The sequence below is a fragment of the Perna viridis genome, chromosome 14 (genome assembly GCF_037379345.1).
Source record: "Perna viridis isolate PV_CMFRI_1.1 ecotype Kerala chromosome 14, ASM3737934v1, whole genome shotgun sequence".
Lineage (NCBI taxonomy): Eukaryota > Metazoa > Mollusca > Bivalvia > Mytilida > Mytilidae > Perna > Perna viridis.
Window position 1 is genome coordinate 32,631,410 of NC_142458.1, and position 24,446 is coordinate 32,655,855.

At 32.7% G+C, this 24,446-nt stretch overlaps 1 protein-coding gene across 8 annotated transcripts in view; it reads left to right on the top strand.

Moving 5' to 3' along the window:
- The first annotated feature begins 2,793 nt into the window (after positions 1–2,793).
- LOC148599029 (uncharacterized) overlaps positions 2,794–24,446 on the top strand; it is a 57,092-nt gene continuing 35,439 nt past the window's right edge. Inside the window, exons 1-12 of one of the 8 annotated variants that reach the window (XM_088562585.1) lie at positions 2,794–2,946; positions 4,482–5,117; positions 10,497–10,590; positions 11,308–11,505; positions 15,303–15,437; positions 16,782–16,883; positions 17,367–17,591; positions 19,425–19,629; positions 20,412–20,598; positions 21,050–21,189; positions 22,218–22,361; positions 24,074–24,136. In XM_088562585.1, coding sequence (XP_088418711.1) covers positions 4,498–5,117; positions 10,497–10,590; positions 11,308–11,505; positions 15,303–15,437; positions 16,782–16,883; positions 17,367–17,591; positions 19,425–19,629; positions 20,412–20,598; positions 21,050–21,189; positions 22,218–22,361; positions 24,074–24,136 — 2,113 coding nt within the window. In that variant the 5' untranslated portion in view covers positions 2,794–2,946; positions 4,482–4,497. Of the gene's footprint in view, positions 2,947–4,481; positions 5,118–9,180; positions 9,350–10,496; positions 10,591–11,307; positions 11,506–14,217; positions 14,350–15,302; positions 15,438–16,781; positions 16,884–17,366; positions 17,592–19,424; positions 19,630–20,411; positions 20,599–21,049; positions 21,190–22,217; positions 22,362–24,073; positions 24,137–24,446 lie in introns of those variants that run through there. The other 7 variants (XM_088562579.1, XM_088562577.1, XM_088562580.1 and 4 more) reach the window with 7 other exon arrangements.

The following is a 24,446-nucleotide window of genomic DNA, read 5'->3' on the forward strand; positions in this document are numbered from 1 at the left end:
TGTCGTTGAATATACACACCGATGATATCGCCCTCGATCTCCCACTCTTACAGGGTTGCTGTTTATGCGACTGCAATTAATAGTTTTTCCCAATGCAACCATTTAGGAATTCGAGACCAAACAAGCATTTCATAATTTTAACTCCCAGTATACTGTATGTAACAACATACTTGTATGCAGCTCTATAAAGTTTTACCACAAGGGTAAGACTGTGTTTGGTTTTGGGGAGGGGTGATGACCCGAACCTTTTGGGAATTAGGAAGGAAAGGAGTAAAAACATTTTTTTTTTGGTTTCTGAAAAATAGCATGAGTAAAATATATGGATCTTTATGAAATTGTACAACAAGGTATACCACAAAAGGATGTTTCAGGTTAATTTGTGTGTTTTGTTGTGATTATAATTGTTTCAACTGTTCGAGGTTCGACCTCTGTAGTCTTATCAAGCTGCGCCCTGAGAAGCATTTATACACTGATTATTTGTTTTATTAAACAGACAACCTCATATCGACAATGCTCCTCACCTAAGTTTATACATTTATCCAATACTGTATACAATTTCTTGGAAATATTAAGCTTTTTAAGTCTGATCCGATCGCAGCGATCATAATGGAAGAGGGATGTCAACACGAATTATTTTTCATATCATGACGGGTGGAATAATACGTAATTCCTGTGTCGTGGTAGGAAAAATACACTGTAAAACTAGTGACAGTCTACAATTATATACACAAAACGCAAACAAATAACAGCAATAATAATCAATAATTATAAATTCATGCCTAAGATAATCGTCAAATTGCAAAAAAATAGGGATAAGATTTGTTAGCATTGAACTTTTTAATTTAAATTTACCAATCTGATTACAAATGACATTAGTTCGACTTTTCTTTACAATATCAGTCAAAATTCACGTGACATCGTATAGCAGTGTGCCATTTTCCGTGCTTTTGAGGTTCGTTGTTGTTGTACATGAAACACCTAGATAAATGAACGCAAAACTCCCCGACATCGTGCATAATTCAAATACGAACTACCAGCTGGCCTTTTTCGGTTTCTAAACTTTCAAGTCGAAAATTAAATTAGCGAAATCCAGTTAGAAGATTAGAAGATGTCTGTCAAATTGCACAATTAGTCTTCAAACCTTCCCGTCAGTTCTTAGTTCATAATGGTGTTATGCAATCGTCAGACGTGTCTTCATTCGTCTAAATGTTTGTTTTTTTTTTTTTTGTTTTGCTTTTGTTTTTTTATGGTTATTGCTTTTGTTTGTTTTTGTCTGTTTGTCTGTTTGTTTGTTTTTTTAGTTTATTTGTTTTTTTTTCTTTTATTATTATATTAAATTATTTTTTTTATTTATTTTTATTTGTTTGTTTTATTTTTATTTATTTTTTTTTTTCATTAAGAGGGTTAATGGGTAAGAATATTTGTGGCCATAAATTATAGAAGGTAACAAATCAGTATAATGGTGTAATGATAATAAAGGCTCGAATTTTAGCTTACCTGACTGCAGAGGGTAGTATTGTTTAAAATCAGAAGATGAACCTAAGTCGAAATTTTCAAAATGATTCGTCTCCCGAGTATTGGCTCCTGAAACAGATTTTTTTGTCCTTTTTCACGTGTTCAACTTTGAAATTTCTTTTCTTAAAATTTAACGGAAGTTGGCAATTTGGTTTTTTAGGGTATTATACACAAATTGATCATTTAAAATTTTTCATCGGTAAAAAAAATGGCGGTCGTTTTTAAAAAAAAGAACATAGAGGTCAAAATGCTTTTTTTCCTTTTTTCAGTTAAGCGATTCAGGCTCTTTGAGAGCCTCTTGTTTATATATGCTGCTATTCTGAAATGTTCGAAACACTGCAAGTTCTAAATTCGTCTTAATCGGCGTTTTTTGTGTTGTTAACCACTCAGATGTTAGAGTTCACGTGTAATATGAACTAGCTCTGAGTAAGGTGCGCGGCTGTTTGTTTTCATTCCTGACATAAAATTAAATCTTTTCATATCTGTTCAAAGAACAGAAATCTTTACCACAAAATATGCATTATGTTAATGGTGAAAATAGGCAACAACATGCTGGTGATTCCCGAATAAAAAAAAAAACTTATCCTAAAATGCTTCTTCATTAGTTTTCTGCAATGTATTTTATTTTAACTAATACATCGGTGTATTTCGAAACTAAGATTAAAGTGGTAATTGATGGATAGAAGCGATACATGTACACATACATTGTAGCTCGAAACGTTGGGTTGATTACCGGGCATACAGAAAAAAAAAACCAAAAAACTAGCTCGCCCTTCCCCTTTTCGGAATTTCTGGATCCGCCACTGGTATATGTATACACATAGTGTCTAGTTAAACCATTTATTTTATATATTTTTCTTGTATGCGGTGTATTTTAATTGTATAGGTTTTTTTTTATTATTATTCATCGCAGACAAAATGTAAATCGTGAATAATTTTGAAATAATTTCCTCCCTATCCAGTTCGGAATAAACACTCTGTTTTCAAATCGAGGTTGATTGTATCTTAAAAAGGTCATAAACTTACAGGTAAAGAGTTTATACTAAAATTTGCATTTAAAACTAAAAAAATGTCACGCTTCTTGCATTTCTACTATTTTCCGTTGCTACATAATTTAATTTTGTTTATTTATTTCATTTTAAATAAAACACCGTTTCATCTCATATCTCCATATAAACTGATATTGATATAAGGTACGTTTGATAGTATTTGTCTCTGTAATACTTCACCGTAAGAAGTAATAGTTCATATTTTGATGGTCACACATTCTTTCTGCTGTGTTAACCTACAATGTATTACTGTTAAAATCACCAAGCAACATGAACAGGTTCTTAGCCGGAGAGAAATGACTGAACTATGCTAAAGAAATTACCTCGTCGCTGTAATAATAGTTCAGATATTTCAGATAAGGAGGATATAGGCCAGCAAACGGTAAGTTTATATATTTTTTTTTAATTTTGATTTCTCATGTGAATTGCTTTCAGTTGTATAGCGGACTTGAAATGAAACTTAAATTTTAAATGATGTTAGTTATGATGTAAGCATTTTAATTGCCCTTCTAAGTTTCCGTACATACTACATGAACATATTCTGCACAATATTAGTACTCGATGGTGGATCGCAAGGGGACAGGGGTCCCGTGGAATATCCCCGTTTGTTGAATTCGTGCAAAATAGGAGTAAACATTAGGACAAGAAACCAGGAAATCTCTGGATCTACCCATGATCCACACGTTGTGGTCGAAATGAATAGTTGAAAAATCCCTCTTTCTTCATAGATAAAACAGACACACGGACAGAAAATGCATAGCAAGCATACAAACAAAATCGTGTAAAATCTCTTTTCCTGTTATACATTTTGTACAGCAAAGTATTTTGTTTTAATAAGTGTTCGTATATATTTTACACACTATTCCTTCAACAGTTACATGTATAAGAAACAATAAACACACAACTTTACTGGAATACAGGATAATCGAAAGCGTCAAATAGAACGTATTTCATCAGAAAAGCAATTAAGAGCGGCCAATGAACTGTGCGATTCCAGCTTCTCTTTGCTAATATAATTTTGAAAAAAAAATCGTGTTTCATATTTTGTTGACTAAAAAAACATGAACCCAACACGGTAATATAATTTGCCCTCATTAACAATTGTTGCGTTGATGGTGGTGGTACGTGGCAGTAACTATAAAATAGGGCATCTAATAGGGCATGCAATGATAACCCGCCACAGTGTTTTAGCTAGACTCCATAAAACCCCGAAGAACAAACTTTCTCAGTTCTTTCATATTCAAAGAAAAATAACTCCAATTCATAAAAAAACAAACAAAAACAAAAAAATCAATAATAAAAAAAAAAAAAAAAACACAACAACAACAACAAATTTTTGAAGTAAAAATAGCTTAAAATGCGTAAATTTTGTGTAAATATTCCGATCAAATTGAAATTCAAACTTAATCTGTATTTTATGATACTCAATACTAAGTTTGGAAAAGATCATTCCATATCTTAAGTTATCATGTAGAAACCGCTGGATGACCGACATCACGGACGAACGGACGGGCATACGGACACGCAACTGTTTGGAGGGCATCACATAAACCCTCATTACAATTCAGTGTGATAGGGTAGAAGATATCCCAGATTAATTTGACCGTGTCGAACGTCAGTGTCAACATACCCTGATTATTAGTTTAAGAGATTTTGAACAAACACGAAATAAGCGGTAGTACAAATAAGTCTTAGCTGTTTGTTATAAACATGCCCATACTCTAAGGGTAACTCAATATTTTGTAGATTGGTTGAGGAATAAATGAACAAAAACGTATATAAGGAATTGATTGTTTGTTATTTTGGACGATTTTACAGAGTATTACAAGTGATATGAGTGCAATATAAGCTTGTTTGAATTTCAACAATAAGGTGTTTTTGATTTTATCAAACAATGTTCTCTTTTTCATATGAAAGGTTGAATCGTTTGGATATGGAATATGAGTATATTACGGAAGGTCTGGGATATGACTGTGTGTGTGGTGGACATGACTCGTACGGCGGAAGACAATATGATGTGGGCTCCAAATACAACTCGCTAATTGACTGTCAGACCCAAGGTCAGGATACAAGTACGAGAATATTTGACACTGTCAATTCGTACTCTAATGCATACTTATTAGAAGAAAACTTACGTTACCGACTACAGGAGGACCTGGAATATACTTGTGACAGAGTTTATGATGAACAACAGCAATGTGGTGGATACCTGCAAGGATCCCATAATGGAGGCTACCATTTAGAGGAGGCAACTAGTCGGAACTACGACGGTCGAAACTTTGAAACTTACCAAAATTTCGACATCGGTCAAAACTATGAAGATGGAGTGGATTTTTCAAAAGTTTTACAAGTTCTTGACGAATATCGAGGAAACATCTCCGGTAATGAATATTCTGGTACAGGCGGGGGAGGTTGTTGTTGCAAGGCATGTTCAACCGGACAGGGGATGGCGTACAGAACGACTTATAATGACCATTACAGGATTGGTGGGAGCGCAGAGCAAGTCAGTAAGCCATCAAAGAAGCTTTCGGATAGGTGTATATATGATATTGGGTAAGTCCTCAGTCACATATATAGGGTTTGAATTAGCTTGAATTCAATCAAAATGTATTTAATGGTATATACGTGTTTTGTGTATAATTGTATGCACTGTTTAAAATCAAATTAAGATGAAAGATTGCATCCATTATTTTTTTATTTTGGCTACTCTCCCTGTATTCAACACTTCCACGTGACAAGCTTAAGTTAGTCCAGCGTGATTCCATTCATCTATGATTCTATATGTATACAAAACAGGGTTCTAAAATCTATTATTAGATAGAGTAATCGAGGGAACCAAGGTTATAGCGGTAGTCAAAAGAATGTAATCCAGTCACAAAGACCAGACATGGAAAACAGACACCCACAACAAAGAACATAAAGTAACTAAAATTATACATACAAAGTAACAAAAGCAAATGAGCAAATCGAACTCCACTAAAAACTGGGAGCATGGACCAGGTGCACCGGTAGGGTAAGCGTCCTCTGCTTTTCCAGAAACAGTCGCCGAGTTGTTCATAAAAAGTCAAGTCCGGGGTAGACGAAAGAGGAAAGGAAAACTATGAGCAAATCAGTTTTCATGGCGCAGATGGATACACCGTAACGATCCACGAGTTCATGATGACGACCATAAAACTAGAGGAAAGTCTTATTTTGATTTTGAAAAAAAAAACAACGTGATTCCAAACAAAGTAACCTTGGTCTGCAAAATTGTTGGGCTTTCGACAATATATTTTTGTCGATTGTGGAGAACAGATAATCCAGAAACCATTACAATACCCATGGGAACATATAGTCCACCACTTTTTGTTGATCTATTTTTATATTAGTATGAAGCCACATTTTTTACTAAGGCCACTACTATACTACAGAAAAGAGAAATTCTCCGATTTCAGTTTCCGTCATATAGTTTATGTATATCGTCTCTGAATAATCCTAGTTTTATTTATTACTTAAATCTGGTCTACCAAAATGTTCTGATACACCTTCTTCGCGGTTCATACTTAAGCGTAGCGGAAGTGGCCGAGTAGTTCGATTGCTTAACCACTGGGTATGTGTAAATGATACAGGATATTTAAAATTAAAACTTAATAACAAATATGATGGTTTGGGCTTTCCAATTGTTAATTTCCTTGTTCTTAGTGGAAACATACAAACATCTCCAGCCTATGGAGTATAAATTTCACAATTTATATATCTGTATTCACGGATTTTCTCTGTAGAACATGGACATTGTCACATAAGCTTCGAAGTCGGGGATATGTTCAGCTTTTGTTGACATCGTCAATACTCGCTATGTATTGTTTTACGATCGTCATCAAAATTTGATTGACCAATATGAAGCTTCTGGCTCACAGATGAAACATCTCCAGTCATTTTTTACGTCATACCACGTATTGACACCCCATCGGACTTAGTTCTTTCTAGCTGTTGTGTATCGTTTCTGACGTACTGTATAGGCGGAATTACAGAGTAAGCTAAGTCTTGTATGACCCACAACGGTGTAAAGATAGTTTTTCGATTAAAGCCATCATTATAGAAGATTTATGGTCGTCATCATGAACTCGTGGATCGTGACGGTGTATCCACCTGCACCATGAAAACTGATTTGTCTAACGCGTCACAATTTTCCTGTCCTCTTTCTTCTACTCCGGAATGGACTTTTTTTAGTAACCCGAAAGGTGTTTCTAGAAAAGCAGAGGACGTTTACCTTACCGGTGCACCTAGTACATGCTCCCAGTTTTAGTGGAGTCATAGTTGCTCATTAACTTTTGTTAGTTAGTATGTATTATTTTGGTTATTTTATGTCATTTGTTGTGTTTGTCTGTTTTTCATGTCTGGTCTTTGTCCCCGGTTTACATTTTTTTATTTCCGCTAGAATCTTGGTTCCTTTAACTACTCTTCAGTCGAATATTAAGGATGTATAAATAAGATAGACGTACATTGCATTTACTTTATTTTGAAAAGTTTGGTCAGAATTTAATGATATGAAAATATAAAATTTTACATCATTAGTAATTTGTTAGTTTTAAATAATGTAATTTTGGTGACATCCAAACATTTCAGATTAAACTGCAAATAATTATCTAAAACATTTTTAAAAAAAACTTCAACAAAAGATAAATATTTATATACGTTTTCTATAGGTTTTTTTGCCAGTATTTAAAATATTCACTTTTTCATTTGCGCCATTTGAAGATTCATTTATTCTTTTGCTAACATTTTCAAGTAAACGTTAGGTTGAGGTAGATAACGATATGTACTCAAACAAAATTATAAGCCTTGGACGTAAGAGTCGTATTTTCGATCGCTGTGTTGAGATTTGAGACAAACAGATCGAGGGAATAAATCTGTAATATTTTACGGTATTACGTATAGATTGTGAACAAGTGCTATCTTTAAAAATAAAGATAGCCGACGCAGTAAAATTTGTTCCTTTTACTTATAATTTTCTACATTTCATTCGGGAAATAGCACATGACACGAAATTTTCATTTTCGATGCAATTTTTTTCGAACGCCACTAAGTTATCAGTATTTGGCCAATCGGGAAACAGAATTGCGATCAGGTGGTTTGCGTTTCCATGGAAGAGCGTCTTTAAGGTCAAAGGGTAAAAAGCGAAACTATACCGACTGCGTCGGAAAAATAACTACAACAAAACTTGTTAAGTCAGTTCAACAGATGCTAATGGCAAAACTGTCGTGAGCACAACCATTGTTTGGTAAGCAGAAAGTAAAATAGCAACAAATAGATTTACAGTTATAGAAAAGCGTCGGGTGACATATATTGGAGAGTCCATCAAAGATATATTTAGCAAATAGTTCATGATGTCGAAGAGTCATATGGCAATGTTTATTGACCGGTTGGGTTGCCCACTTAAATGTGTATAGTTGAGTTCCATTGATTTTTTATGTGAGGCCGGGGCGACCTTTCAGTATATTGCAATTTGGCCCAAAGTAAACTATTTGCTATATTATACTTTTTAATAAAAAGTTGAAATCTGGATCATTCGTTTGGGCACGCATTTAACTATATATTTAACTCCTTGCAGTGGCGGATCCAGAGTTTTAGGTAGGGGGGGGGGACCAAAAAAAATTCTTGACAGGATCGCCGGTGAGGATCACGAATTGATCCGATTTGCTAGCGGGGTTTGGGGGCATGCTCCCCAAGAAAATTTTGAAATATTAAACCTCGAATCCTGCATTCTAAGGGTATCGAACAATTTTCAACAATTTTGAAAAATTATAATTTTCTAAGGGGTGGCCTGGGCAACCGGGCTCCCTAGATCCGCCACTGCCTTGGTTTGGAAGAACATAACGTGTACAACTTATTTCATTAATGACTTCCTCTTCTTAATTTGAAAGCGAGGCGGTCCATATATTAATTTCCCACTCAAAATCCTATTTACACCTCCCCGTGATGAGTTTATATATGGGTAACAGGTAATGCTGGCGAATCGAAGAAGTACAAGTCAAATAATAATACATGTTTTAAATTTTGCATTACTGCATTTCATTAAATTCACCTTTAAAATTGGCGCAAGTGAGATATAATTTATTTATGGTGCACATGTAAATAATACATGTAAGTTGTTACTGTCGCAAATGAAATGTTGTATATGGCGCAAATGAAGTTTGGTTTCTGGCAAATGAAAAACTACTAAGCATTACATCGTTAAATTTTCTGGATTTTTTTGTCCAACTGAAACAAAAATACTGTTTTAAGCATAGTAATTAATGATGTATTTGTTTGGACGGCAGATGTTTTGTTTTGTATGTTTTTGTTTGCTGAATTAATTCGTCCAAACAGTTCACTAAAATTTCGTCAGATTTTTTGTTGTTTTTATAAACGCCAAAAAATCGATAATCAATAGAAATATTTAATTTGTAAAATTTTACCACCTGTTGCATTATAGGATAACTTATTTTTTCAAATATATACATTATTCATCTTTACAAAATTTCCATATCATAGAATAAAATATCACATCGTCAAGGCAAGTTCTCCACGATTGGAGGAATATAATCATGATAATTCTAAACGCACACCTGCTAGAAAAATTGTTTGATCACGTGACTCTCCCCGGCGACGAATGTTTATTATATGGCGGACAGATACCCGTGTTAGATTTTTAAAATGGATTTATGAGGATTAGTTATGCAAAAGCTTTAGACCATTTGTCTCTGAGGATTTAATACATTCTGAGAAACTAGAAAATCGTGAAAAATGAGCCAAATTCATGATGGGTAGGTTTATCAAGACGTTGCATATAAAGAGGGGGAGGGCACAGCACACTCAAAGAAAAATGATTCCAATCACTTACCTTTATGTCTTTTGGTTATTTGTCATTGAATGACAAGGGTTGATAGTTTCTGCAGTGTAAATTGTAATGCAATATCATACTTTCTCTTTGAACCAAATAAATTACGAAAGTTGTGTTTGAAAACCTCATGAATACAGTGTTTAGGTCACTATAGGATATACTGTTATTAGATTCAACTGTTTCTGAAGTCTATTTTATTATGAAAGAATTCCCTCAAAAATGGTATATTATCTCCTTATTTCTCTTGGCTTATACGATGTATAAGACACCCGAATCCTGAAATCCCTGATCTGCCATTAAGTATTGTTTTATTGTTACATGGTGATTACATGTATTTACAAAGATAAGTGTTCATTGGAATGTTTAAAGCTTTGAATAACAAGAATCCCACCATAACATTCAAAAGTTACCTTAAAATTCTGTGAATTTACCTATGGTATACATGTACATGTATGTGTATACATTTTGTATGTACAAATGTACATGTAGGAAAGAAGTGCTATACAGTTCTCTGGTTATCATAGCATTTGAAAGCATGAAAGACAACAGCACTTGCAGTGAAATCAGTGAAATTAATTTTTAATTTTGCACCCATTGGGTTGAATCTACATGTACATGTATTTCAAGAAAAGAACAATTTAAACTTAATTGACATGGACCAAAAAGAAATGATTTAGCTGTTTCATGCTATCCTACATGTACCTTAGTTTTTTGCGCCTACCCTAAACATTTGATGGCCACTTTGGCTCAAGCACAGTTGAAGTCTAGATTGTTTCCCTATTAACTCAATGTAAAATTTAGTTATTTCCCTACTTGTAGAATGTAACTGCCTAGTTTTTTTCTTGCTGATAGCAGGAAATGATTTCCTTTTTTGGCCTTACACAAATGTACTGTCATCAAATTTTAAAATTGTAAATTAGTATTTAGTGAAAAACTGTTTATCCAGTTTTGTTGATACATATGAACATTTATTTTTTAATTTGAATTTAATTAATTCTGTTGTGCATGTATACATGTAAAGTTGACTTAGTTACATGTATGGCAACATTCTGTATCTTCTACATTTTCAGGCCTCTGGCCACCTATAGCAGCCTTACAGACAGGAATCTGGCAGGGTATTTCTCCAATACCAGAATGCGTCGTCATCTTAAAAAAGCTGGTTTGGTAAGTTCTATTGATAGAATATAAGCATGCACAGTTTTGTATGAAAAAGCTGATTTATTTGACTTGGTTAATAACATCAGCCTTTCTAAAGTATTTACATTAAAAGTTTACATTGGAAAACATTCAGAATTTTCAGGTCAAGGTTACTGATTATTTGAAAAAAAATTGTTTCCTTTTTTTCCCATAGAAAATACAGACGTAAGAGTAATAAAATCAATTAATGGGTCTTTCTCGTTAAATCTCATACATGTATGTTGGTTTAACAATGTTTCCCATGAAATGGCGAATTTTCAACTGTTTGATAAAGACAATTTACATGTACTTAGAAAATATATAACCTTAATCACTATGAGACACATCTGAATATTGAGGCCATGGATTTTCAGTGGATATTTTTGATTTGATGTCTTCTCTTTGCGCACATACCTTGTGGAACTGTTTGTCACCATAGTCAGTCCACGATGGTAAAGATCCCCACAGTATAAATTTACTTTCAAGAGGTCAGATTCTGGGCTTCTCTAAGTTTGAGAACAATTTCCACTTGAGGAAAACCCAAAAATCAAAGTGTCAATAAAGGGTTGAAGTTCCACTTTCAAAGGTCAGAGATCAGAGGTCCAGGGCCTTGGACCACCACTTAAGAAAACTTCTGGCTTATATTTTGGCTTCAATAAAGCAGTTTCTATCAAACTTCAGTACTTGTATCTTTACCATTTTCAGGTCGACAAAAGAGGCCAGATAATTTCAGAAAACCAGTATAGATTGAACATGGCGAGGAAAGAACACAAGAAACATGTCAAAGACTTGCTGGCTCAGGCTATCGTTCATAAAAGTCTAGATATTGAGAGGACTAGACAGGTTGAAATCAAAAGGAAACTAGAAGAAATTGCCAAACTTGAACTTGTCCGTAGAGTGCGGGTAAGGTTATATGAAGATATTGAGATTTTGATAAAGATTTTATAATGTTTATTTATATAAATACTGTGCTGTTGTACACATGTACATTTACATGGAGTCATATACATGTATAGTTAAAACCATCTCTGTGGCTTTTACACTTTCCAGAGATAAACTTTTGAGAATACGGGTTCTTGTGTTACTCAGATTGAATAAAAGACAAATTGTACTGTTACAATGTGAAGACAAAAATTAGCATTGAGTAGGAGTTGTGAATGGTTTTGGAAGACTTACATAACTTAAGTGGAATTTCAAGCAATTCCATTATGGAGAAGATTATATTTCCAAATTAAAGGGTCCCATATGAGGTATGGTTGATGGTACAAACAATGCATAATTCATACAAAATACATGTAATATTATTTATTTTTATTTACTATGTATAAAAAACCATGGAGAGCACTATGTGTAATCTTAAAAGTTACATGCATTTACATGTACATGTACCAGTGTTTGCTAATATGGGCTGGCCTACATCACATCCTAATTAATGAAATATGCATATACTGTTTCCTCAGTAGTATGTGAAAATATGGTGTTGTATAGTTCCACTGATACATCAAAGAGAAGTATCAGAAAAATTCTGTTTTAGAGGTGCAATTTGCATTAAAAATTCATTACAACATTTGTTGAGTTAATTGATCGATCAGTTTCAGGGTTATAATTTTCTGTTTAAATTCATTGGACCGATTATTTTGACAGTATTTAAAATGAACTTTAATTGCCACATAGGGAACTGTGAAAATTATTGTTTAGACCATTTCTAACTTTATAAATAGTAAACTGTTTCAGTATTATGAATCACAGACAATCCATAAAGTGATTAATTATTAAAGTAATAACACTTCAGTGGAATATACAAAGTTTTACCTGTAATCAAGGTTTAAAGTATTGATTAAGCTTAATCAGCTTTTAATATTTACTTCTCTGAGATTATTCACTATTTGCCTTTAATTCATTTATTGGGTTTTATTTAATCAAAACATAAATTCTACTATCAAGTTTTGAACAGTGTGAACATGTATTTGTTTGGAATACATGTATCTAGGGTCTCCTTTTGGATTCATATTGCTACATTGTATATACATGTACATGTATAAATGTAGTTTTATACCTGTAAATATGGTATCTCACAATTAGTGACAACCAAACTTGTAAAGGGTTTCAAGTGTTTGTTTTTGCAGAACCACAAGTTCTCATTTTTTAAAACCTTCATATTTTTATAATCATAACTGACTATGCATGAGTACAGATTGATGCATTGTACCTGTATATACATGTACTTGTACATGTATGTTTGTAAAAATAAACATGTAGATTAAAACCTTCATAAATCTGGTATCTCACTACATGTATCAGTGTGAATACTACATGTATTAGTATGAGTACTATTATAAGATATAGCCAAATTTGTTAAGGACTTCAAGTAGTTGCATTTGCTGAACCACAAGTTCTCATTTTTTTAAAACTTTATTTTTATAATCATAACTGCTTATGCATGAATACAGAATTCAACTTCTTTTTGTTCTTTGATGTAGGAGTTGATAATAGATATTTTGGTTTTTGTTTTTTTCTATGAAATTAAGTAATAAAGAAGTAATGATTGCTACTTAACAACGATGTTTATTTACATTTGTAAGTACCAGTCCATATAAAATTCAGACACTGCCTGAGGTAAGGTGATTCATGGTGTAGAAAAACCCATGGAACAAATAATGCTTTTGACTCTTTGACATACAATGTATACACCATACCTATTCTTGTTATATTTTTTTGTCTATATATGCTATATTTTTATGTGACAATAGTCCATTCTGTATTTAGATCTGTAATTTTGAGAAAACTACATTTCAACCTCCTACTAAAAAAAGTACAACCAAATTAAGAAGAATTACTCTTGCAATTGCCAATGTCATGTACAATCTATGTAATTTTTATCTCAAAAGTGCAACAACCAAATGAAAAAGTAAGACTGGTTATGTGATCAGTAGCTGTTTCTGAACAAGAAATAAAAGTGAATTTGAGGGGTTTTTGACATGCATGAATCACCTCCTATCTGATTGTTATGGGGGCTGATACTTAAGAACTAAAAACTAAGTCAAACACACTCAATTTTCAGAAAATTGTACATGTACTTCGTTTTTTTTATTTCCATATGTAATACATGTAGAACTTTGTGATTAGTTACACTTTATAGATGTAATGATAAAACATTTGTTGGCAACCCAGAGTTGGTTACATTTATAAATATGATTTGGATTTATAACTTTTGTAATAGGGAAACTACATGTACATGTAACATAATATCCTAGGAAATAACGAAAGTTGGCAATTTAGTCAGATACATTCATATTAGCCCTTAAAAAAATGTGGGCTGAAACTTGCTGGTTTGAAGACAGAATAAATGATAACTTAAAAGCACTTTAAGTTAACAAGTTTTTATTGAGATTTTGTCTCATTTACATGTACTAATGTACATGTAGAAAGAAGCTTGTTTTCTTTCCATTTTCATTGCACATGTATTTCATTATCTTCTCTTAATGATGGAAGTTAAATACCAAAACGAGGGGAATAGGTAAAATTCACATATTTTATCACAGCTGTATATATACATGTATATAGACAAAGATGTGAACTAATAAGTGCATCTTGTGTGTATTTTCAAACTCTCAGGCCGATACATTGAAGAGAAGTGATTCTACTATAATGCCATTGTTGACACCAAAGATTAAAAGGCCACGCTTGCCTCCTTCATGTCCTTCTGAATCCCTAGAGGAAGAAAATATTCTTACGCCACGGTCACTGGTTAGTCAATCCATGATATACATGTAATGCTGCTGTGGCTACTACTTGCTATTTTTGAGTATTTGTATCCATAACTGTGTGTCATTGATTCAGATTGTTAATGTGGTATGCAATTTGAAATAACGCTTGCTTATGTCATGTAAATTAACTTGCATTTACATGTATTTAGCGAAATACATACATGTAATATAAAGGTAACACCAAATTGAGTATTTTCTTTGGATTTTTATTAAATGTTATGTGATAATTCACAAATAAATGTTTTGTTGTAGGTATATTTAACTAATAAGATATGATCCTTTCGAGGAATGAAAATAAACCTTTTATCATCTTAAAAACTTATGTCTGTGACAAAGAATCAGTTTGGTGTGTCCTTAAAGTAGAATTGTGTGGTGTATGCAGGAAATTAATGGTTTGTATATACATGTATCTGGTCTAACCATATGAACCAGTCAGAAGTTTAAATGCAATATTTTCTACAGCTCAACTAAAACAAATTCTCATTTTGTTTTTTCCTGTTTTCATGATCTTCCAAAATAAAAAAAATCCTAACATTGACAACATCACTTCTCCTATAGTCTTAAAAAAATGGGAAAGAACTACATAAACATTAAGAAACATGACAACCACAGTTTGTTGCAAACTATAAAATTTTGGGCCCTGCTAATTTAAGGGCATTATTTCTTTTTTTTTTTTTCAAGTTGTCAATCTAGATCTCTTGACATAACTTTACTGCAGGTAAAAAAAACCTGGTATAGCAGAAATGGCCAAGTTACAAATAATTAGTACTTATTGCTTTTATGAGCCGGTTACAAAGGTATATAAATTGTATCTGCTCAATGGTCTTGTATTTGATCACAAATATTGCATCTAAACTTCTATGGTGTTATATACTAGTGCTCTAATATATTGTTGTAGTATAACAGTGTGCTGTGATTTTGTTTGGATTGTAGGCTTCAAAACACAGAAAAGGGGACGAGGATATTTTACCATATCTATCCCCAAGATCTAGTCGACCACCGAGTCGTTATCGTCCCAGGAGTGCCCCAGCAGACAGACAATACGTTAGTGATAACTACGATGCTGATGTGAGTTTGGGAGTGTAAAAAAACCTTTTTTTTTCAATCCATTTAACATAGTAGGAAGTAGTAGTCAGTTAGACAATCAGGCAAAAACAGATAATATGTCTGTCTCCTATTACCCAACCTACGCTAAACATTTTATGGCATATTTGGCCCACTAAGCGTCATTAAAGTCTATATTGTTTACCCATCAACTCCATTCAAATTGTTTTTTTAAAAATAAAGTAATTTCCCTACCTACCCTATTTTTTCTTGCTGGTAGCAGAAAACAAAGCTATGATGTTTGTGCCTAGCAATAAAAGACATTACATATATTATACAGATTGGGAATTATTTACTGGTGGAATTTTTAAGATATTGAGTTAAAGCTAAGTTCATGAGCTCCTACAAATTTCTGTTAAGGATACCTTTTCCTTTCTGATGTATGTGAGAATAAATAATTTCTGTGCATAGCACTGAATGCTTAAGTCATTAAAGGCAGTTATAATCAGTTTTCACATACATTGCATACAGGTGCCAGAAAATTTCAGAATTGAAGATAATTCCAAATCTAAATTAATCTCAGCTTTTATTATTACATTTATAATTCTTGCTAAAAGCGTTTTTTTTTATTGTTCCCATGTATCCTTAGGCTCGCTGGTTTTCTGTTTTGTATCCTACATAAAGTATTAAATAGGAATCCCCATGAATTCCAATTCGACAAGAATTTGAATTATACATGACATATAGCATGATAGATGGTACAGAACTTTTTAAAGACTTTTGTCTTCATGGTAAAATCCAAAGCATTCAAAAGTTCTATTTAAAAATATGATTTAGTTGCTCTACAATAAACTCTTTATTTTCATGTAAGGTATTGATAAGATTTACTTATATTTGCAGTTAACATATATTTGTATAAACAAATAGCAATGAACTAAATTGATATACATGTATAGATGAGGCTTAGAACCTCAGGAAAAGATGAAGTTACACAGAGAATTTTTTCTGTTTTGAGCCAAATTTTGTTAAGTCAAAGCATTGTTTTTGTGTTTTTACTGCCACAAATATTAAAACATAATAGCAGGTTTCAAGCTAGAAAAATCATGTGTTTGGCTTAAAGTGTGGACTTCTTGGTAGCTGCAAACCAATTTAATGATTGTGACATCAGAAGAAAATTGTTATCATCATTTACATTTTGTCACTCATTGATATACAGTCAATGCATTTTGACTACACAAAGACAATGGTTGCGGTGAAAATGAAAGTAAAGGAAAGTAAGGATTTATTTTGTGATTGCTTGTTAAAAAAAGAAAATAAAGACATGACAGAACATGATTAGTTTTAGTAATTGTATGAATGTTTTATAAGGTTATCTATGTTGATGATGAGGGAAGACCTGTGACCCCTCCCAAGGATCTACAGGAAGATAATAAACGAAAGGAAGAGATAGACACCAGACATCTATATTCAGTAAGATACTCAATGGTTTTTTTTTTTGTTTAATTGGATTTCAAAAAATGTGTTCACTGTAATCTTTGTAACAAATGAATGAGAAACATCTGCCATGATTAGCACATTTTGGTGACAAATATCAAGCAAATACCAAATGAATTCCATGGGTGTAATTTAATTAAGGATTAAAACTTTTTTTCAGAATTTATCAGTGTGAAAAATTTGCATGACCATTCAATCATAAAATCAGTGAAAGTCAAGAGTTCTTGTTAAATGGAAAATTGTATACTTAATCAATTAAAACACACAGAAAATGGTCATTTACTTGGTAATCTATATAACATTGTTTATTTTCAAATTTTATGATCAAAAGTGCAATGTAGGTTAACATTTTATTAACCATGCTGATCGCCTTGGCAACTCCACTAGTTTGTACCTGATAAAGTTCCATGCTGAGAAAGTGAAACTTCTTTTAATCTAAGATTTCTCTTTTTATTTTAGCTTGATTCTACTGCTTTAAAGAAGTATGCACTGACACTTTCAAAGATTGAACAAGGAGAAGGAATGTCATCCCCTTACCTAATAAACCAGGCCCCATCTCCACCTAGAAGTGCTAGAGTATCTAAAAGTAGCTATAGAGATACTAAATACAAGCCCCGCCTTAACAGGCCAAGGACAGCCAATAGTTTGAGCCCTTACAGAAGTACTAGAACTGGAGCTGTACAGGTATGTATTTCCCTATTTCAATATGATCTTATTTAAGAAATAAATTATAGGAACTCCATTTTATCATTGTTTTACCACAGGCTGGCCATTTATGTCGCATTGTTATATAACAGCGTAAATGGCCAGTCGGTGGTTAACGATGATAAAATGGAATTTCGTTGATTTATTTCGATTCTAATATGACTAGTTTCTTCATATTTTTGAATCGACACAGCCTATGTTTTGCACAAAATATGGTTCATGTATTTATCACTATTTTACCATGGGTGTGGTCTAAATAGCTTTGTAGCATGTCATATTAATTTGTTTTTTTTTTTTTTGTGACTGTGTCAAGATTGATTTGACATCTTTTGATTTATTCCTCAGCATATCCGATTTTCTTCCTACTTAGAGATATGATAACCTAAGTAGATCGAAAATGTAAGTCAATAATTGATATGAATATTTGATAAAAAATGGTAAGATTATTACATAATGTTGCAATAGTTTTGGTAATACAAGTCTTAAGACTAGGTCAGATTAACTTTGTGCTTTTATTCACTGTTACCTAATAATACACCTGCTTCAGTTTAGTTTTAAGAAATAAAAGTACAATTTTTGCCTGTAATGGATTAAAACATAAAATTTTCTAGTTGTTCCAAGTCTGTATGAGACTGAACATTACATATGCTTAATTATGAATAATACATATATGTCACAAAGATATGATGGTGTCACAAATAGCACTATTTTTTGAAAGGCTGCTTTGCTATTTCACAAATGCATACTGTGGGCTTATTTTAAAATAGAATAAGTATTAAAACACATGGACATCACTTGTTTGCCTATTTTTAGCTGGAGTTCAGAGATAATTGGCACCTTGCAGACAAGAAAGTTTATAAAACACCATATGTTCATGTATGTGTGGCATGAAAGTTCAGACATTGCTATATCTGGCATGAAACTATAGCTTCAAGTAGATATAAACAGCATGGGTTCTATGTGACCATTGTAGTTCATTTCCAGGAGAGATATCACAGATAAAAGATTTAGACTTTTTCCTGTGTAAATAAGAAAAATCCCTGTATTGTTGACCTTTGACCTAGTAATTATGCATATGAACTTAACAGAACATGTCTTTTCTATTAGTTATATTTCATAATACAGTGCTAGTGTTAAACATTTTGATCAGAGTCCAATTCCTTTAAACAGAGGTAATCATTTGTTTTTGTTTTTTGTTTTAATTTGGAGACAGACAGACAGACACTTTATTCACATAAATCATAAATATTTTAAAGGTACAGAGATGCTACATAGCATACATTGCTAATATTAATGCATGCAATTGTTTCATTCAGAGCTAAGATTCCTGTTACACATGCATATAACATGTAGCTGTGTAGGTTGCACATGTAAAATATAAACTGCACCCAGTATTTTTATTGAGGGCTGATATTAAAGAGAAAAGATAATTTAATAAACAAAAAACCCAACAAAGCTGGAACCTTGTTAATGGGCGGCTTGTTAAGTTTTAGAGAACAAAATTTATCAACTGCTGCTTGTAATTTTTTTTTTTTCATATCAATTATTCTGTTTGTCTAGAAATGGAAGGGTTTTATTATAAATATCTATAAAAAAAAATGATAAATGAATGTAATCCAGTCAGTTTAAGATTTTATCTCCTTGCTTCATTGATACCTTTTAAAAAGTTATAATTTAATGTGAAGTAGTAATTTATTCATTGTTAAAGGTCTTAGGGCCTATTTATTACAAGAGTTAGATTTGTGCCATTTCAACAGGACAAATAACCAGTGCATGCTATATTGCCATTCTTGTGAATTTTAATTTTTCCAGGGTACATTGATGCTCCACAGACAAGAGCCTGCTATGATGCACCAAGGTGAGGTCCAGACCCTGTGTGAAGTCACCATGAAATATTTTGGTCCCAGTCTGATTCTACCAAGGGATCAGAGGGATCCAACACAAGAGGTCGAGATTGAACAGCAGCACTGTGGTGGGAATACACTTCCTGTATTTAAAGAAAGGATTAAACCTGGTGGTAAGATTAATTTTATTAACTGTGGATGCATTTACATGTTTTTGAATCACAGTCCATACTCCATCATTTTATCAAATGATGTAACAAAACTTGAGCGCTGCCAATTGGTCCAATATAGTTTCAAAGGGGCCATAGTTATACTTATTGACTGGGTATGAGGGGAATAGTGAGTTTTATTTATCCGAGATGCAACTATTGCCTGAATGCAATGATTGTAACAGAGGGGAAAATAAACTTAGTATTCCCCAAATATATAGTCAGTGAGAGTGTTTTATTATACCAAAAAAGAACAAATTTATACCAAAGACTGAAAGAGACAACATACTAGATCTAAGGAAATTAGTAACTCTATATACCTATTCTAGTAGTCACATACAGAGTCACATTTTTTTTTAACTTGAGGAGACAACAGCCATGCAAATAGACATGCCAACTTTGCACCATCCATCTGCCTGAAATTTGAAATCTCTGGACTTGACCTTGAATAACTATAAATGCTGAGAATTCTGTATGGAGTGTTTAAAACCTAGCCAATGAAAATTCCGTGAAATATAATTACGCTTGTGGTCAAATTGTTTCGGAGAAGGCAATAGTTAAGAAAATATTGACTGATCAATAGTCTTTTGCCGCGAAGCTCATCAGAATAGTAAAACTATTCACATACATTTTGTAAAGAAAATGTATATTGAGGAATAATAAAACATTAAACAGACTGTCGTGACTTCTAAATACACATATTGGAAATTGAACTTTAAAAGTATAATACTATTTTATAATTACAGATGAGTTCACCTTTATATCCAGGAGACACAGAGGATATCCTTTCAGTTTGTCTATCTTTGTGGAGGGGCGCATTAGTGCTCGTGTAAGCACCTGCTGTGAATATGGACATGGCACAGGTGCAAGACTAGGAGGAAAAATGGGACAGTTCTGTCTTAAAGGAGTCAAGGGTGCCACACCATGTTACAAGTAAGATTTTAATGGCTTTAATTGTGTCCTACCGTTGTTGTTACTGTCTGATATTTACTGGACGTCTTGAGCTACTGCTCTATTTCAGAGTTTATGTGTTTTCTTCTGGGTGAATAAAATCAAGCACTGTCCAGATCTGGCTAGGAAATTAAGATAAAAGACACAATCTGAAAAAAAGAAGGCAATTTTAGAATGCTTAACCAAAATGCATTAGATTTAGTTGTAATTATAATTGTATGTTATTGTAATTTGAATATTTCTTGGCTCATGTAGAAATTTAATATGAACTGAATGAAAGGTATAAATTCTAATTTGAAAAAAAGTTTTTACATAATTTGTTTTTTTTTCTTCTTCTGAAGGGCACAGGTGCAAATTAAAATGAGGCACTTTGCCCCATCAATTTCTGTCAATAAAACACCTTTGTCAGATAATAACTTTGATTTCTTCATAGATGCAAATTAAATGCTCAGGCTAGTCCGAGGGCTATGAAACGTCCCCCATCTAGCAAGAAGAAGGGACAGAAGGCAGAGGAAATCAAAGAGGAAATCATTGTTCTAAGACCTGATGACAAGAAGAAGGCAAAAGATGAAGGTACATAAATACGGTTTATCATGTGACTGTCTGGTATTGTCACATGACCATCTTATTTTATCATGTGATCAGCTCTTGGTGTTATGTGGATGCTGTGTTTGTTTGTTTGAATGCAGTGAGTTTTGGTTTGAAGCAGAATTTGGCATATTTTATCTCATCAGTATAAATTTGCAAACTATTACATATTTTCAATGAAATAACATAATCAACTTCCCTTTTTTCTTTCAAAATCCATTTAAGAAAGAAAAAACCCAGAAATTTTCTAGTCTGGTATCAGACTGTGGCATACCTGTATTCTTTCTTCATGGCTGTTCAGGAATTTTGTGTATTTTTGGTAGACTTCATTTTCTTAATGGTTGTTAGATGCTTCTATTAATTTTTTTCATCTTGAATGCACAGTGATATATATATATACATAGATATATATACTGATGCACAATTCTTTCTCTTAGAATGTACATATTTTCTATTTTTGCTTTTATTGTTTTTATCATACAATAGATAAATAGCTTATAGTTTTAAAACTACTCTAATATACTGATTTTTTAAGAAGTTTTATTTATCAAAAAAATCAAAAATATGTTAACTTAAAGAATAGTAGTTATTTCAAATGATAAAATATTCCCCAAATTCCTTCTTTATAATAATGATAACAAGAAAAGATCCACGATGAACTTTACTCTTGAACAGGTGGACATAATTGGCATTAAGAAATATTCTAGGAATAAAAAATAACCAGCCAATTTTCAGAAAAGTCAAAATGTAGTGAGTTTTCCTTTGATTGTAAAGAAAACAAAGTTTGCTGTAAAATTTTCCTTTACATTTTGATAAGGCCCAGAATGGTTAAGGAATGTCAATTCATATTCAGCATCCTTACCTGGCACAACTCTATACTTTTTCTTCCATAAGCTACCTGCTCTTTCTAAATTCAAGTTCAATTAAAAAGTGAAATTAAGTCTATAACTTAGGAAATCAATCTCCTTTAAACCACTAACACAGTCTTCTTTACCCATAATGCACCATTTCAGAAGAAGTAGATGAACACATAGAAGTAGCAGTAGAGGGCGCACATGCAGACGACGATGACGATAACACACGCTCTCATAAAGCTTATATTAAAACTGGGTCGGAATCAGATTACGACTTGAATAATGAAAATCAAAACAAAATTGGTACTAATTTCTATAGATTTGCATGCTAGATTTATTGTTGCTTCACCAACTGGAAAGTCAGTGTACATTTGTGTAATCAGATGCATGATCAGGTCAACTTTATGACTAATGGCTAAGACATTAAGATGGTAAAACAGTTTCACATCACTATCAATATACATATTTTGATACATATATGCTGTTTTAATATAACAGGTTTTTCATGTATTAAACTTTCCATTCCCAACAGACCCATGGATGATTTTTAAATGTTCCTGTAGAGACTTCTTCTGGACTTTTATTCTTACGTTATTTTATTGCAAACCATATTTTGATATTTTGAAATTCTTCAATATTTATACTGTCTTTTGTGGGGAATTAAGTTAAACTTTAAATAAAAGCTTTTGAAGTATAATAAGGATTTTACCCCATACAAGGACTGTGCATTGTACACTGATTTTTCCTATTTTTTTAATTATGCATGCAGTTATCATGGTAATCATTTAAAAACAAAATATATTGGTTGATTTACTTTGTCTACTAGTACCGCTAGTCTTGGAGACTTGTTTGAAAAATGCAGGCTTCCAATGTAATTTGAAAAGCTTGTAATTGATAATAAATGCTAGTACCTGTGGAGTAATGCTAAATACATGCCAGAGAACAATTAACTTATCATAACCATCATCTATTTAGAATATATATCTTTTGTTCCAAATTAATTTCTTAATATTGGTCATTAAATGGAAGATGTGGTTGTCTTTCCATCACTCTTTGGTTCCTAGCCTGCAGTAGTAGCTAGTTTAGTTTGTTCTTTTGTATTTCTTCAGCCAACCTTTTGCATATTGTACCTGCTAATCAGATCACCAGAATAGAAGGTATTGGAGTGTGGATCTCTTCCCTTAATGGAGTCTAGATCAAACCAAACCCCTCAAAGAAGTGTTAAAAAACCAATCTCACATATTCAGCACTGTATATTGTATATAATCAATTTATTCGGACTTGATGTATTTTATTTTCTCTGACATGCTGTGGTTTTATGCTTGCCCATCTGTTTAGTGAAAAATGTGGTTACAGCTTTGGGAGGGGGTGTTAGGTTCAGGGGAATTTGTACCCCCCTTTTGTTAGAAAATTCTTTAACCTGAATTTTACTCTGTGCATTTTAGGGGAAAAAAAATTGCAATTACAGCATAGAATACCCCTATACATATGCTCCAGGGGAACAAATTATCTCAGTTAACCAAATTTAGCCATTTTTAAAATGGTTTGTGACAACTTTCCACAGTGTATTTATTTTTAACGGAATTGTCAGCCCTGTTATGCATACCTTGTTTACTGAAACTTGTTGTTTTAACCTGTGTTGTAAGATCCTTTTTTTATCTATAGTTTCCCTCACCTATATCCCTTATCCCTGTTATACAGTATTCTCAGTGAATGCATTCAAAAGAAACGGATGTTTGTGAAAATTGATATAATAACAGTTTGACATAATACACTTCTCCATTCAAAGTTTAAAAGGATTAGACATGAAATGAATGCTATTCATAAATCAATGGATGAACACTGACTATCTATTCTAAACAAAAAATTCACCCTCTCTAACTGCAGAAAATATTAATGAAAGCCCATAACCTGCTTAAAAATAAATGATTTGTTACAAAGAAAATACATTCCTTACTACTTGAAAGCACTTAGATGCTGTTAATTGTTGATAAATGTGGTTGTTTTATATACAGAGAATGAGTATGAAGAGGATTTTGAGGATACAGATACAGATGGAAAGAAGGATAGCGGAACAGGTAAGTTTGATAGAAAACTAATGGCAGGACAAATGGTGGGACAGGTAATTTGAGTGAGTCAGTGATATTATGATCATCACATAAATTGCAGGTAAGTTCTGATTAACATGATTAAAGGATATGTATTAATGCAATATACCACCAGCACCTGATCAACCAAGAGATTTATTGCTGACTTAAAGTTACCCGCTCGGTAAGTCTTATACTAATAAGCAGTACAAGTAATTGTGTGAATATACATTTATGCAGGAGATCACAAGTTAGTAGACAGTCTACCCAACAACACATTTGAATGTTACACTCGAAATTT